This window comes from Porites lutea, chromosome 13 (assembly GCF_958299795.1).
Source record: "Porites lutea chromosome 13, jaPorLute2.1, whole genome shotgun sequence".
Classification (NCBI taxonomy): Eukaryota; Metazoa; Cnidaria; class Anthozoa; order Scleractinia; family Poritidae; genus Porites; species Porites lutea.
Window position 1 is genome coordinate 5,735,432 of NC_133213.1, and position 17,773 is coordinate 5,753,204.

Genomic DNA, 17,773 nt, shown 5'->3' on the forward strand with positions numbered 1-17,773 from the left:
CAGCACTTTCGTTGGTACACAAATGTACGTTCATGGATGTAAACTTGCAAGAGAGCTTGGCTCTTAGAAGAAGGCTTCATGCCAAAGAAACCATTGATATTCTTAATGAATTTTTTAAAAGTAGAAGCGAAAAGGTAAGACAAATTCTTGTGCTTGTGGGACATTATTTCTCCTCAAATAGTACAACGGGAACTGTTTACAGCCCAAATCCAGAAATCGGAGTTCTCCGGGACAGAAATCGAACCAAATCTGCGAGGCGTCTCATTTTTCTCGTTCATCTAACCAGCGTCCTTTTTGCGTCCACGCTAAACGTTCCCATGGTCCATTGCGCGATACTCCTTGATGGCTCGTGCAGTCGCGTTTCCCGTTTTCCACATTTGATACGCCTAGGAATGAGGCAGCTACAGTTCACTTACCAATCAGCAAACGAAGGCAGTCGTAATGAACCTCGAATGAAATTCGTCGTTAAATGGAGAGGAAAAGTCGTTTCGTCACGTTGCCATGCTAGCAAACTTTCTGGGTGACAACAACCGAAAACATCATTTAAAAAACGAATAGGCCTTTTGTAATAGTTGGTCATGTGATTAAGTTTCTGTAAACACGAAAAAATTTTGCTTTTGGAAAATTCTGTTAGCAGGAACTTAAAGAGCATTTTAAAATTAAGTAACCTGTAAATTTTCAGCCGTAGGTCTCAAAAGAAGCGCTTGCAGCGGCCGCCTAAAATTAGAAAGACAACTCTTGCCACCCAGCCACGCTTAAGTGATTTTTCATACAAATCCTTGTAAGTTTAAAAGTTTTTAAATTCTCGTTAAATCTTTGCCTTACGCATTTAAGGGCTCGAATTGCCTGTCGTCAGTAAAAGGGAGTTTTGAGCCCGGTAATGCTTAAGGAAATATTTCACGAGGGCACAAATTTATATTCGCCAGTAAACGTGAAATCTTAATCTCTATTGTCTCGAACGGTTTGCGCTGAAAATCGCCGGTTGTTGCGAATCGTCTCATGTGACATCACCTTCGGAAGACACTGCCCTCCATCCCCCCGGCGCTCCCTTTTTGTTTTCAAGATGTTTTATTTTAGATCAAAGACAAGCATGATGTAGAGAAAGTGGATTTGTACTTAAAGATCAAAAAGAAGCTGGTGAGTTTTCAAATTTAACGTCCCAGGAACCTTTCGATTCAAAATTTAAAGTAAATCACATTGAGAATATTGAGCAACCGAGGCATAAATATAGGGTTTTCAGTAAGAACTCTAGTAACAGGAGAAACGTTTGTACTGTTATAGGAAAATGTTTTGACAGAGGCTTTTGGAACCAGGAGTCCAGAATCTTTAAGGAGACGTTTCTGGGTGTTTCAGGGACTATTGCTGGCTAGTTGTTTTGTTGTGGTGTGGATATTGTCCAGTATCTTTTCAATTTTTTCTATTATGTTATTCGGTGAAGGCACCATCCACAACCCCTTGCAAGTTTTTTACGGACGTTCCTAACACAAGGAACAGGGAAGGAGTACAGAGGATGAGAAACTTAAAAATGGAAACAAAACTGAACTGAGACCCGGAAAATTTACGTGAGTGGAACGGTCATCTAGAAATTTTTTAGCCGTCCTCTAGTTATGGAAAATTCTATACAATATTTGCCTCTCCAAACAGATATTTTACAGAAAACAGTGGTTGGGTGTCCCAGTAATGCTAAAGAGGGCGTACGGTTCTCAAATTTGGTCAAGAGTAACCTTGTTTGGCCAATTGCCATATATCCTGGCTGAACCACATCTACCCTGATGCGTCACATTTGGTGTTCCTGGTATTCCAAACGTGCGATAGGGTTTGTGATATGGATATCCTAGAACAAATCGTATGATTTGTTAAATGGACTAAATCCGAAAAGAAATCCCATCATCTTCTGAAGAAGAGAAATACCATTGTAAAAATCCAATAAAATAATACAACAAAACCAACTGTATTCCACTGATGAAGGGCAAACTAAAGCCCGAAACGTTTGGACGCTGGAAAAGACAACTTGGAACTCAGTGTCAATAACATTTTTATTATTTTCTGCGTTTTCACTATGTGTCACGCCGAACTAGATCTAAAAATTCCGGTTGCAAGAATCCTGATAGGCTGGTTTATTGCAGATCAGTTGAGGTTTCTGGGAAACTGCTCACCTACCCCTCTCCTAGGTCAAAATTTTGCTCTAAGTGAGAACAGTAAGTATTAACGTTGGCTTAACGAAGGAGTAGTTATATCACATTGCTTCCTAAACTCTGTTGAGGCACAGTACGTTTAAATAATAGTTTGGATATCGAACGAAAGCAATTCATCGTAAGTAAGGTAAATAGCTTTTATTTCTTTAATCCATATAAGAAATCGCTTAAATTAACTTACCACATACACACATATTACCTCCTAAACTCTATTGTCGCTTATTCCTGAATGCTTTTGCCTGATAATAGACCTTTTTACCGATACGGCGGCCATATTGAATTTATTAGATTTAAGGAGTATTATGGGATGCCCAGGGGGCACTCGCTCAGTATTTACGAGTGCTTTTTGGGTAAAAAGAGAACTTCACTGTATATTTCTCCGGAAAAAGGTGATCATTATTACATCCAAACACGGCACAACGATCTTTTTTTCCTATTACAATCTTTTTCTTGGAAAACTTAAAGAAAAACTGGCCCGAAAAGCGCGCGCAAATACTGAGCGAGTATATCGGATGGTGCTCATGCCCCCTGGGCATCCCATAATACTCCTTAAATCTAAGTAATTCAATATGGCCGCCGTGTCGGTAAAAAAAGTCTAAATTAACATTGATACTTGGCTTCGAGGCTAAGGGGAATAAAACAAGAGAAATCATCTTGAAGCTCAGCAATGAATAATACATTTAATACATTTTTGTTTTATTCCCTTAACCCTCCTATGAATACATCGAAATTGGTTGTTACTCTTAAGCAAGGTAATTGGCCTTGTTTTCTACATTCAATATAAGAAATCGGTAAATAAAACTTTCAAAACTTCTTTGCACTAGTGCTTAAGTATTCTTCTAGTCTCCCTTTTCTATAGTAAGTTTTTTTTTTTTGCAAACAACAAGAACAATAATAACGGACGTAAGAAACTATCCTAATAAATTTAACGAATCTAGCAAATCTATTATTCTGTAACAAACTCTCACTTTGGCAAGTGAGCACCCTCAACTAGTTTTTTTAACTACTTCCAGAAACAACTTGTGAACAGTTTGCTCTAGCTGTTCTGTTTAGTTTGTTTGACATTCCGTAATTAAAGAAAAGGAAAATTTAATTGCAGCTAACAAGACCTCTGCCTAAACCGCCGTAACCAAGACTCTTTGCGGTTGCGGATCCAGGGTTTGAAACCGGGCCTCCCCCGTATCTGAAGATCTGGATCTGCCTCTGGTTGGTGATTCTGAGACTTCGTAAGGAAAAGGTATTTTTTCCATTTTCGCGAGTACGTACGCGCCGACTGCTTCCTTGATTTTGTTGTCAATCTTAATTTTATCCCATCCGCTAAACTGCTTCTTTTTAGTGAATATTAATGATGGAATTACTCCACTAATTAACACAAAGAAAGTGGAAACCACTGCTGATATTTCCTCCATAGTTTCAAAAACTAGTATAGCGAAGAAAAACAAGCCTAAGAATAATGTAATTAGAGCCATATCTCTTAACATGAAGCAGATTTCGGTTTTTAAGGGAAGAATCTGCTCTTCAAAATCCAATTCTTCATTGCTACAGACAAACCAGAATAGTTCTTTCGGAATAGTGTCGTTATTGCTGCATTTTATCCAGAACAAATTAGTTGTCTCTTCTTTCCAATGCTTTGAGATGATATCTTTGACCTCTTTGTATCTGTTCTGTAAATTTAAAAAACATAGATGTACGTTCCTAGCCACTACCAGAAAGAAAGCTAAGTAAGGAGTCACGAATTCTACGTTTAATACTACTGCCATAATTGTAAACAAAAAAGTGTTTGTCATAACTTGTACCGATCTGGAAATAACATGAAATGAAAGGTATAGAAACGTAACAAAAATTATAAGATAAGACACAATGACGAATACCAATACGATTGGCTTACATGCAATGTGTCTGCTGAACGATCGTGCTGAGGCAGTAAAAGTTTTAAAAGTACTCATCCCCATTCTTACGACAAACAAAACGGAAGTGCCAAATGGCGATGTAACTATTGACAGAGACACAAAACGGATCAGAAAAATCAGCAGAAAAGCAACCCCAAACGCTGTAGCAATAAGAAGCCCCGGAAAAAAGCAAAGAGTAACCCACCAGGATCGAAGAGCCAGTTTTAGTCGTGTTCGGCCTCGACTGCGTCTTAAAGTTAGTTTCATCAAGCATTTCTTTAATACAGTCATGTACAGCTCAAGCACGGAGGAAGCTAATTCGCAAACTAGCCGACGTTGTATCGTTAAGTTGTGAATGATGTCTTCACCTAATGAAACAGAATCGGCGATAGAAGCTCCACAAATCGACCACCCGAGTGCTCTTCGACAAAGCAAGTCCTTTGGTCTGACCAATGTCAAAATCACAAATAATGAACAGTAAACGGCGGCATTAACTCCAATACCAATTTGTTGCTCTCCTATAGTCCTCCAATTCTCACTTGCGATGGATTGAAATGAGAACTCATTTTCAGCGATTAAAAAACTTGGCCAGCTGTAATTACATTTTCGATAGACCTCGTGATAAAATTCTAACTCATAAAAGAAGACCACTGCAAGTTTGATATGTACGACAACAGGAAACAAAACAAAAAACAAAAGTAATAATCTGAAATTGAAGTTCATGTGAGTTGGTGGAAGCTTCTTTACGAAATCGCTTAGAAGAGCACATAAAGTGATAGGACTCATGTCGTCTATAGGAAGTTCAAAGTCAATCTCTTTCTGGGCTTCGTGAACAGCAGATAATTTTTCTTCGCATATTCTGTCTAATTCTTCAGAGCTGAGTAACTCTAGCAAGCCTTCCCGTGTGTCGTCCCCCGACTCCATTATTTGTTCAGTCGCAACAATCGGCATATTCTCTTGTTGGTTTGGTGACACAGGATTATCACTGTTTATTTCTTGTTCATCTTCATTTTCAACTTGGGTCATTTCAATGTGTTGTTGCCGTGAAACTCGGTATCTTGCGCCCTCAGACTCCACTCGAGGAGGTTGCTGTTTTTCTTTGCTACATTCGCGCACAAGGTTAAAAACCCAATCCGGCAGTAAAAGAAAAATTGCTGGGCCGTAAAGCACCAGAATATATCGGAGGAAATAAGATATGATGTGAAACGGCTTGACGAACCAGTCATTTTCTGGAGCAATCCCGCAACGATAGACCGTACTATTTCTTTCTGTAATTTCCTTCACGCTGCAGCACACGGTTTCCCATCCTTCTCTATACATTTTTTTCGTATGAAATGTACACACGCAGTCAGTTGGTGGCAAGCGGTTACCATCGCTTAAGTTCGTGACGTTACTCAACAACGTCTTCCCGACGACATTGTCCTGGCAAGATACATTCAGACTAGCCAGACATCCAGCTGGTTGTTCCGCCAGTTGCACAGTCATGTACCTTTTTTGACGTCTTAAAAGACCCAGGGAATGAATATCGTGTGCGTCGTCCGTCATAAGCAGCATTGGCTCTCGTATTGTCTTCGCCCAAATCCACCTTTTGGCCAAAAACCTTTCACTTGACTCCAGCGGATGGCCGCTGTTGTTACCTATTTCTAAACTGAAGTAGACAAGCCTTACACCCTTTTCTGTAGCCAGCTGTTGAAATGTGAAAGCAAAGTCTCCTCTGACGGGAAAAAGCTTACACTGACTCAATCCACATGGCTGTGGAGCAGTAGAATACGCCAAGAACCAAATTGCTATGAGACAAATAGCCTGAATAGCCATTTTTAGGACTTGTTTGTGAGACCTTTGAAAAGTGTAACTCAAAACCCTTTGTCAAGTATTTTGGTAATGCTTCTATCGCTAACAAAAATCACAGTGTCACTTTAATATGTGTCCCGGGGAGGGTGGGGGGGTGGCTCCGCATATGAAAGGGGTGGGGATGCTCGTCGGAAATTCAATTAAACCCCTAAAGGAGATCGATCTGGGCGTGGCCCAGGCTTTTTTTGACCCCTAAAAGAGACCATGTTGAAACACTGACAATATATATATTTTTACATTTTTAGCGTGAGACCCTAAACGAGATCTTCACGGCTGATGGCGTTTTGCCCAGAACACCGTAAGCGAGACCAAAATCCGAAATTTACACCCCTAAGCGAGACGACGAGCATCCCCACCCCTTTCATATGCGGAGTCCTCCCTCCGGGATATGTGTTTTTTCGTGATATGTATATCCTCGTCACATATCACTTTCGTGTATGGTCGGAATACAGTAAACACTGATGTTAAGTATCCGGTCTCATCCGTGACACAAGAATAATAGAAATGGTAGCTTAAGAGGGAACAAATGATTGTTTTGTTTTCAGTTAGATTCTTAGACACTGTACTCGTCACTTTGTCAAGGAGTCTAAGAGGAAATTTCGCAGATTGACTCGGTTGTCACTTATGTTAATTTGACACAAATGGTATACGTACGCGGTAACGCGGGGGATACACATATCACTTTAACCCTCTCTTGCGGAAGGACACTTCTTCAGTCACGATCCGTCTAACACAACTCATAACACAACCACGTTAGGCAGAAATCAAACCACATGCTGAGGTGGAATATTGTGGCGCTCGCGGGGGGATACACATATGACTGAACCAGCGCAGAGATGTGTATCCCCTCTAGTTTTGACTGTTTTATCTTGTCTTGCTAAAGGAAATATCACACAATTATTAACACAACTACAGGTAGGTTTAGGACAGGGATCAAAGAACATGCAAAGCTGGAATTTTGCGGCGCTCGTTGAAGATACACATATCACTGAATCGTAGCAGAGATATGTGTATTCCCTGTATTTTTTTACCTTTCGAGTTATCTCTTGCTGATTGAAATTACGTCAGCCATACTCATTTAAGACGACCAGTAAAATATTGTATCATGTTGGATAAGGAGAGGAAAGAGAAGAAATGTTTACACAACATTGCGGCCCACGAAGAATTAAGCTTTGCGATTTTTTGTCTAGGCTCGTTTCCCTTTTGTCGATATGTTGCTCATAATCTTGAATCATTTCTAGTTTCCCTTGTTGATGTTTCGCAAAATTCACAAAAAAACAACAGAAATAAAACCGACACTTGTTTGGAGGGGTGGGGGAGGGTAGGGGACACACATTTCGCTGACAGCCATATTGGAGGGATACACATATCACTAGTGATATTAGCCTGCGTAGCAAGCGTTTCCGTTTGGTTTCGGAGCAAGAAAGACCGAGGAACGGGATTCTCGGTTTTGGCCACGCGAGAAATGAAACAAGAGCCACCCTTGGGTCTCGATGAAGGTGACGTTTCTTGAAACATTTATGTGAGGAAATTCCGTGGTTGTGCTTAACCTTAATTAGTTACTCGCACCTGCGAAGGTCTGGCGTAATTTTAGTCATGTTCAAGAATCCTTTTAATTTTTTTTTTCAGGCTGGTTCAGCATCTTTTTACCCTCCTGTAAGCCACAGGATTAATTAAGCAACAACTCAGAGCACACCTGGTTTCAATCGCACAATAATTTTCAAGGAGTTATAATAACTCTTCTCACGGTGGGGTTAATTTAACTCTTTACAGTGGAGTTATTTTTTGGGGAGTTATTTTAACTCCAAAAAGGAGTTTGAAGAACTCTTTTTCAGGAGTAAAAATAACTCCCAAAAAGGAGTTATCCTGTACCTAAAATTTTTATTCCACTTTCAGAGTTAAAGTAACTCCAAAAAGAGTGAAAACAACCCATGTTAGGTCCGGAGTATAAATAACCCCACTTTCGGAGTTATTTTAGCTTCAAACTGGGAGTGAAAAGAACTCTTTTTCAGAAGTAAAAATGACCCCAACTTTGGAGTTAAATTAGGAGTTAAAGTAACCCAAAAAAGAGGTTATTCTGTAACTAAAATTTTACTCCATTTTCGGAGTTATAATAACTCCCTATAAATTACTGTGCACCAAGAACCTACCAGAAGGTCTCCAATATGTTTTAAAGAATAGTTGACAAACGACATAAGACAAGTTTAGCTGTCTTTAGTCAAGTAAGGAATTAGGGTGGAAACCTCTTTCCAGTCAAAGACAATAGTCGTAAATTTTCGTGAGCTACCACTAATTCCTGGTTTCTTGGATTCTCTGTCAAGAATTCAGCGGGCTCATTCACGACCTCGGTTTACGTTCTAGAAGAGACGCTATATTTTTAATTGATTGTTTATTTAAATTTACTTGCACGTTTTATTTTAATCCACAGTTTTTAAGCCAACCTCCACCTTATTCGACTGCCTGCTTTGCCTGTTGCAAAATTAATATAACTATTATGTACTATTTAAATACTTAATTTAATAGATGCTTTAACCTTTGACTCCCAAAAATGGTCAAAGTTAAAATTCAACAAGACCTTTTACATTTCATTTTGTAAATGCTGTATCATGTGAAAATACTGCCAAAGGGGTTTGTTTGAATGGTCACACCATACCGAGAATTTCATCCACAGACTCAAACATATGCTGCCTGTTTTAGGAATGGCTTTTTTGTACTTTTTTGCTTATTCATCAGTACTAGCATACGTACAATATTTACCAGGGGCCCCTGTATATTTACTGACTATAAAATTACCCAACAACTGGGATGACCAGCGTACCTACGTACTAACGAATATAGCGAGGATTACCAGCGCACCAACTTACTTATAGCGAATAAAGCGCTGATAACTAACGTTCTTACGTACTAGCGTACTATTTTTACCGACTATGAAATGACCCAACAACTGGGAATACCAGCGCACCAACGTACTTATAGCGAATATAGCGCTAGTGTTCTTACATACGTACTAGCGTACTATTTTTACCGACTATAAAATGACCCAACAACTGGAATGACCAGCGTTCCTACGTACTAGCGAATATGGCGCTGACAACTAGCGTTCTTACGTCCTAGCGCACTATTTTTTCCCGACTAAAAACGACCCAACAACTGGTAAACTTAAAAATTAAAATCCCCTTGAATAAACTTTTTTTTTTGTCTAGCATATGTAATTTAATCATCCGTAATAAAACCTGAAAAAAAAATGAGAAAAATGCTCGGTATAATTAAATGGGATGTTCATGGAGACATCAGCCACTTTTCTTGCCCTCCAAATTGGCTGGGAGGCCACTTTTCGGCAAAAGTGAAGAGAAATTCCAAGAAAAACAAACAGAATTTGCTTCAAGAATCGCCGAGAATCGCCAAAGTGGCGATCTTACCTTCTGTAGAGGGTCTGGTACGAAGTAGACTCCCACGTAGGCGTTTTTAGGGGAGCTCGTTTTTCATCCCTCCCCACAAAGGGATGAAAAACGAGCTCCCCTAAAAACGCCTGCGTGGGAGGCTACGTACGAAGCGGTGCCCGTCGAAAATGGCGAATCCTTCGCGGAAAAGGTTAAAGGCCGATCTGTTTTCTCCTGAATTAGTAAACGTTCGTCTGACTGCCAAAAAGCAATTGTCCGCGGAAATAGATAGTCATGTTGCCTTTTTCCAGAGTACAGATCTGACAACTGTCGAAGACATAAAAGAAAATGACGTGCTCTTGATTTTGATCAGTCGCGGAGTTTGCGGAGCTATATCTTATTGTTAGTTTTCAAAAAATCACTTTCAAACTTGGTACTTTGCTGATTAGAGCATACTTTCCAGCCGTGTTGACGGATTTTCGATATTCCTCTAAGCCCCAATATCAAAATAAAAATTCTCTACACTGATCTCCATACGTTTCCTTGAAAAACTATTAGAGGGAATTTGGTTCTAAGATCAAGACATTTTCACCACTCGTGATATTTCAAAATTGTCTCTAATTTCACTCGCCTAACGGCTCGTGAAATTATGTATAACAATTTCGAAATACCACTCGTAGTATTTATGCCAAATATCACTACAAATCATGCTATTACCTATACATTTTTTAAAAATTATCATATCGACTGAACATGGGCTTTTTTTAAAAGTGTTCCAAATTTGGTTTGTTGATTGATTTTCAATGTCAATGTCCTCGTCGTCAGAACCTAAATCGTCACTGATCAGTTTTGATGAATCAGACCCCACTTTAGCTTTATCCTTCAGATTTACCGCTATGGGTAGCCCTAACGGGCAATCTATATGGGTGGGAGAGGGGCGATTATTCGAGGGAGGCTATTATTTTATACGTTTCCGTCAAAGGTAGGCGATTATTTGAGTCTTTTGTCTATTAATTATTCACTTTAAATTTTAATTTTTAATTACCCTTCAATCCAATATTTCTCATTTTTCCATAACTTTTAACATTTGCCCTTCAAACTTTTATTGATTACAAATATTCTCACCAAAAAGTTCTCAAAAACTCATCGTTCCAAGAACTTCAGGATGAGTGATTTATTTTGAAAATCGAACGATATTTTAACGAGATTTTTGAAGGAAAAGTGCTCACGTAGAATACAAACAATGCATTTAATATAAAAAAACTGTAATCCCCCCTTAATCGAGGGACGGCTACTATTCGAGGAAATACGGTATTTTATCTACCAGTTTTAGGTCTCACAGAGATATCCATCCTTCAAATTTGAAACACACTGCTTATTTTAAGCTGACAGAGAGACCCCTTGAACCTTTCCTACTACCTACCTAACCCAAAGAGACTAGCATCTCGAAAATTTATTAAACTCGATCCAACGACTCCTCTCACTAAAACTGGGTGGTACTGATTTACTACTCTGGAGTCTTTAAAGCTTACAAAGACACCCTCAAGGCTACGATAGGGCCCGTCATTTTACAGTCGGGACCACGAAATACACTTTCCCCTTAATTGCATAATACAGATAATATAGGGCTCAGAAAAATATGTAGATAACGCTCTTATAGATTTCAATTCAATTCAATTCTTTATTTCACACTATATAAGATATTTACACAAGTGTACGTAGGTAGGAAAATAAAGTAGCTGATAAATAATAATTAACTAAAAGACTTTAACTTCATGTGTGTACCGTGTCCAATTGCAAAGTAGCAAGAGCTTTCTTGTTGGACACCGTCATTTCGCTTAAACTTCATGAACATCGAGGCAGCTATTGGAGAAAAACCGGCGCTTCCGTGAACGACTTTGGAAGAACAGTTCCCAGTGCCCTGAAAAAATGCTGCCAGTAAAATAGGTAAAGGCGTTATTTTGTTGCTATGACAACTCCGATGTCATTGCAACCCTGATCATAACAAATTTTCATCTTTATCCAATACAACTGTGGTGGCAATTTTTCCAAATCTTTGTTTGTGGCGACGTACGTAGTTTATGCTCAAACTCGGGAGGTATGGACCCTGAAAACTGTATCGAGCCACCTTAAAACAACTACAGAACTGCAATAACACACAGAAAACGATCAAACAAATTTCAGTTTACAAGTACTACTAAGTACTACTACTGCAACTGTAGAGAGACAGTATTACATGAAAATATTCAGAAGTTTTTTAAGAAGAAACTTTAGAGGAACACTTATGCAGGACACTCTTCCTATGGATGAGCTAACAAATGGTTCTCAAACTCTTCGATTTTTTAAAAATATATACCGTAAGCTCCGGGCTTATACAAATTCGTAAGGGGTCTAGGAGGACTTCTAAATGAGGGGTTATATCCAATTGGAGGAGGCTTATGACCGGACTAAAAAAACGTTTCAAAACAAGATATATTGCAGTTCTGATCAAAATGCTTTCCCAGTTTATCCTCTTAGCTTCAAATCGTCCTAAAAAAAAAATTGAATTCATTTCTGAATGCAATCTGATAAGACCCTTATCCTGGGAGCTTGAACCGAATGCATTTTTTGTTTACAGGTAGATGGGCCTATAAGTTGGGAGGAGGGGGTCTTTACGGCAGCTACAGTTTGTACCTGACCACCTACTCGCTATAAACAATCTGGATTCTAGCATCAAACGATTCAGAATTACAAAATCTTTTCCGATGTTGAATATTCCAAACAAAATATCCGTCATTCTTGATTATTGTAAAGGGTTGTTGCGTACATGGCTTACCCTTACACTCATGATCACGAAGCCAAGATTCAAAAAACTTACCGTCTCCGTCACATTACAGTATCTTACTGTATTGAATCGGGCGCACAAAGATACCCCGTCACTTTATAAATATAAATAAATTTTTCTTTAAAAATCGGGATCACAAAGATTTAGGCTGGGTGTGGTCTGAAAGATTCAAAATGGATCACAGAAGACCACCAAGCCCTCAAAATCAAGGATGAAGCCGAACCGCACGAAGGGAAAACGCGCCCGTAAGGGAAGTTTCCTAGTATATAAAAGTGGCGGGGATGCTCGTCGGAAAATTCAAATTAAACCTCTAAGGGAGTGGGTACCGGCTGACCCCTAAACTGAGATTTCTGTGTGGTCAGTGTCAGGGCATTTTTTGTAATTTTCCTTACACACAGTCCTAAGCGATACCTGAATGGACAAATATAGTGACTTTCCACCCCAAACACCTTTAAGTAAGATCAGGATCTGCACACTCTAAAACGAGACTACGAGCACCCCCTCACTTTTATATGGGAGTACCCCAAGGAAACGCGCCATATTCCCATCTTCGATTTGGGGGAAAGATGGTAGTTACACTAGCTTGCATCGCAGACCCCAATGTAAAGTCCCCGATACTCAGGGCCGGGAGGGGGCCTTATATAAATTCACATATCAAATTATTTTTAGTTTCCATGCATGAGTCGACATCGGGTCAACCTGGTCCCTAGGGCGCTTTTTCAAAGCCAGGGAAAAGCGCCCTGGGGACGAGGTTGGACATCGGGTCAGCTTAGCCTGCGTAGCAGGCGATACCAAAAAGACATTCACATTAACATGTTGTGACTCTCTTATTACTGTAGTTTTCTTTTTTTACATTGCTCCTGTTGTTTTGTTTTTTGTAAGTACGGTGTGGTCTTTGGACCGTAACGTACGCATGCCTAGTGCTGTTCATATAACTGAATAGCTGAAATACCAGCGGCCAGGACTACAGTTATTACGCAATTAAACCGTGCGAGTCCTGTTTTATTGTGACATTGGTTCGTCAGTCACTAAAACGCCACTGTGAAAAAATAAAGTGCATTTGTTTGTCAGGCCAAATAGATATAAAACGGCCTGTAATGGCTGAGGGCTTTCACCTTAACCTTTCGCAAACCCAGCTCTTAGCCGATAGAATACAAGACGTGGATAATGGATTCTCGAAGACTGCCAAATGCGAGGGGACCGTTTCTCATCAATTTGACCAGGTTTTGTAAATCATGTTTTCTTTTTGTTTTCTTGTCGTCTTTGCTATGTTTTGTATTGTGTTTTTTCCGGCCTTCGTTCATTCTCCCAGTCTTTAGTGCGTTGATCTCGAAGATAGTTCTTGAACGTGACCTGTTCACGACACAGTCTCGTGTCTCTCTTAAAACACGTTAATCGGGCATATATAAATATATGAATGTTGTTTTCCGGCCTAGGCTGAATATTCTTGTTATTCTGTTGATTTTGGGCTGCAAGTATTCTTGGATTATCCTTAATCATAAATTATAGCGTATGGCTTTTCGCATCGGGGTTTCAATATTAATACCGGTGTTTTGCCGTTTAGTAAAAGTAATAATTAATTTTCTACGGTTAAGTTTAAAACATATTAAATAAATTGTACTGTATTTACAGAATTTTCAAACACAACTAGTTTAGTCCTTTTCAGACTCTCAGCCTCGGACCTCTCGGGTTTTATCTTAAAATTTCGCAATTTTTAGCCTTGGTATTCTTGTAAAATATAATTCATTCTTATTGAAAAAAAAAAAATAATAATAAAAGAGTGTGGCTGACGTAACGGCCCGCATTTGGGTGCCTCAGGGGATTTTTAAGGTGGCTTTCAATTATAAGGTGTAGTGTTCATCTTTGAACTTTTACATCTAATCCTTATTCCTTTAAACAGCTCGTTTTATTGTAAATCCATCATTATTAAAACTGAACTATCTTTATGGGTGGATTCTGATTTACAGTTAGTGATAGTGGCGTACGTGTAGTGCAGAAAGAAATAAAATAAAATAAAAACAAAAATTCTTGCGGGCCTTAAGCAATACTGTAAACGAATTCACCCTATGATAATGATTTTACGTGTTCGGAATGAATAATCACTTGTCAATGGAACACAATTGTTTTGGCTCTTAATCGAATTTTAGCCATCGTCTGCGTTCTCTCTGGAATATGCTCAACGCAGCGTATACTTTTAGTTTATGATGCTTATCCCGTGCTGTGTGAGGTTTCAAAAAAAATTGTTACAAGAAATTTTGAGATAACTGGGACGTCCAAATGAAAGGGTATATAAATTCATGCGTGATTTGTACCACTGGGAGCAGGCAGGCTTTCACGCTTTCGAAAACCATGGAAATATGTCAAGGTAGAACAGGAAGCTGGGCTCCTCATTAGGAGCTCAAGTGAGGACAACGACAACGGCAACAAAAACGGCAAAAAAAAAAAAAGAAAAAAAATTAGTCGTAGGTTTAGATTGGAAGAACAACTTTTTTGTACATTCCTTTGTAATCGTTGTACGAAATTGTACGACCACGACGTGACACTGGCTTATTTCAGTGGTTTTGTGGAGGACCTGAACTCAAGACATCGACACAACATTTGATAAACTGGACGACATGGAATATACTGACCGGTGAATTTTGAAACACCGTGAATTCATTTTGTAAGAAACGTTTTAGCCAACGTCATCGTTGGTTAAGCTCCCCATTGAAAAAGAGAAAGGAAAACAATCTAACCCATTTGAACTTTGTGCTCTTTTAAGAACTGAATTAATTTTTTGCCACCTTGTACCTATTGTCTTGAAATTAGCACAGCATGGAATTCGTATGCAGAAGGTGTCAATTAAAAGGCGCTTGTGGCCTTTTTCTGGTGAGAAGTAAAACGCTAATTCTAAGAGAATGCAAAGAGAAAATGAGGCGGTTGACCTAAGCAAAACTCATTAGCCTGTTCCAAGCATTCAGATAGCGGAGAGCGGTGCGAAGTAAAGAAAGCTTTTATTTTTTTCGCGCTCCTTTTTGGTTTGCACCGCTTCCCACTATCTGAACGCCTGGAACAGGCTAAAAACTCATAAATGAGTGAACTATTAATGTTCTAGAACTTCTGGTTTCATAAGCTCCTCATATTTCGTCATTACTTGGGCCCGATATTGAGCTTTCACTGAATGAAAGTAAAGTCGAACTTCTCTCCAACGGCGATCTTGAGAAGAAAGATAAGAGTCCGATGGGGTAGCTCCGCCTGAAAGGGGCACCTTTTTCATGCTTCAGGTATAAATTATGAAAGGTTAGGGATTTCAGTAGTTGAAGTCGCTGAAAGGGCCAGGGGGAGGGGGAGACTCTGCATATGAAAGGGGTGGGGATGCTCGTAGGAAATTTTGATTTAAACCCCTAAAGGAGACCGATCTGGGCGTGGCCCAATCTTTTCTTGACCCCTAAAAGAGACCATGTTAGAACACAGACAAATGAGAAAACTTGGATTATATGAATGGAGTAAATGAAACGCATTAAAAATATACATATCAAATATATATTTTATGCTTTTTCGCGTGCAACCCTAAACGAGACCTTCACGGCTAAATATGATGGCGTTTTGCCCAGAACACCCTAAGTAAGACCAAAATCTGAAACTTACAGCCCTAAGCGAGACGACAAGCATCCCCAACCCTTTCATATGTGGAGTCCCCCAACCCCCCGGGTGAAAGGGCAGGGAAATCTGTCATTTTGGTCTGTAAAAGGACTCAAATTTGGCTAACAGATGCATTTTATGGCTGGCTGTTTAGTGACACTTCACTCACAGAAGTTAAGAGATCTAAATATAGGCTATATAGGTATGTGCAGCTGTGAAGGGTATGGTTTTCAAGCAGTTTAGTCTAAGATAGGGTATAGAAATCAGAGAGTTTGGATCTAGAATAGGGTATCATTTTCCAGGAAACTGATTAATCGGTTGAAGATTTTAGTCTAGACTAGGGAAACCGAAAATTGACACTAAAACATGAAACCAGTCAATAACTGCAACTCAGTCCAATCACAAAGAAAGCACTGATAGCTGAATATCATTGAAAATAGCAACACTAGAATAGGGAGTAGCCGCAGACGTATTTCCGGCCGTTGCTTCTCTTCCTCCGAAAAATTAATCGGTGGTTGAAACTAGAAAAAGGAGCCGAGAAAACGGGATGCTCTCACACAACCTCGTTCTCATGGCGCTTTTCCCGCCCCGCCCCCAAAGTCAAGGAAAAGCGCCCTGGGGACGAGGTTGGCTCTCACAGGCTAAATGGGAAGGGGTTTTGGGTGTTTAGTCTGGTATAGGGTAGCCTCCCCGCAGACGTCCTTTGGGGTTCGTTTGTCACGCATTCATTTCTCCCCCGTGGGGGAGAAATGAATGCGTGACAAACGAATCCCAAAGGACGTCTGCGGGGAGGCTAGGTATAGGGTAGAAACATTCAGCTGAACTAGCTGTGGTGAAGGCTACTGATACCATGTTCTCAGCGGCACATCCTTACCAAAAAATTTCTAAAGTGTCCCCCACCCGAGGTTATGTAGAAATTCGGGATCAATTTAGGTTTCCCGGAAACTGCCCACTTACCCCTCCTCTAAGCTGACATTAACACTAAAACGTCTCTCTTTAGGCAAAATGATGGCTCAGGGGAGGGGTAGGTGGGCAGTTTCCCAGACACCTGAACTGATCCCAAGTTCGACCTGTCATGATAAAGAGGGTACTACACAATAGAGTAGTTTATGTGAAGTGCTGTATTAGGTGATGTTCGCACTGCGTTTTCAGATGACAAGTGCTAGGTACTCGTTTCGACACCTTCTTTTCTCAAGTACCCACGCCAGAATTCAGCCAAGGTATCAGTGCACGAGTACAACGAGTACTCGAGTACAACGTCGAGGCCTTATTAAGTATCGGGTTCCTGTGTTCATGCATTTTCTGTTAGTTCCGAGGAAATCCACTTCTTTACATACCCATAACTTCCTGCTTCGCTCAAGTTTAAAAATGGCATCCAGCAGGGTGAAACAGGGAAAATATTTACACAGTGGAACCACAGTACCACTTTCTGCTGCTACCCGGCACCAATGCCCAGTCATCAGTTGTTAAGAGCTCCTTAGATACTTTATTAAGTTCACGCTCGAAAAGGAATAACTTTATTTTCTAGACATGATAGCGGAGCTCCACGCGCGCGCGCATTGCAAAGCCCCATAGCTAAGAAAATCTGGAAAATTTGGTAATCACGCGACCGTACACCGAACGACCGACCGTCCATCCGCACCACAGGCATACCAATGTAAAATAACTCATTGAACAGGTATGGCAACCCAAATGCAACTCGAGTTTATTTTGGCGGGAAATCGCATAGTCGCCTGCGTCTTGTAAAGCAGAGACAGCTAAAGACGAAAACGGAAAGCGGAAATTGTTTCTGTATCCTTGTTGTCTAAAGTATTGATGTTAGATTAAATGTCATGTCCACAAATGTGGAATATAGAGAAAGGGAAAGACAGAGAAAAAGAGGAAGCAGGCGACAGGCTAGCGAAGCTCATCGAGAAAAAGGGCGACAGAGATCTAGAGCGAGAGATGAAAAACAATGGAGACATTTTTTTGTTGGGAGAACGACATGAAAATTTTGTAACAGCGGCCACCAAT

The 17,773-nt window shown here is 40.0% G+C and overlaps 1 protein-coding gene across 1 annotated transcript in view; it reads left to right on the forward strand.

Annotated features, from left to right (window-relative positions):
* Positions 1-13,118: 13,118 nt before the first annotated feature.
* LOC140923748 (uncharacterized) overlaps positions 13,119-17,773 on the forward strand; it is a 34,509-nt gene continuing 29,854 nt past the window's right edge. Inside the window, exon 1 of the mRNA XM_073373819.1 lies at positions 13,119-13,362. Within this exon, the coding sequence (XP_073229920.1) occupies positions 13,237-13,362 (126 nt within the window). The 5' untranslated portion in view covers positions 13,119-13,236. The remainder of the gene's footprint in view (positions 13,363-17,773) is intronic.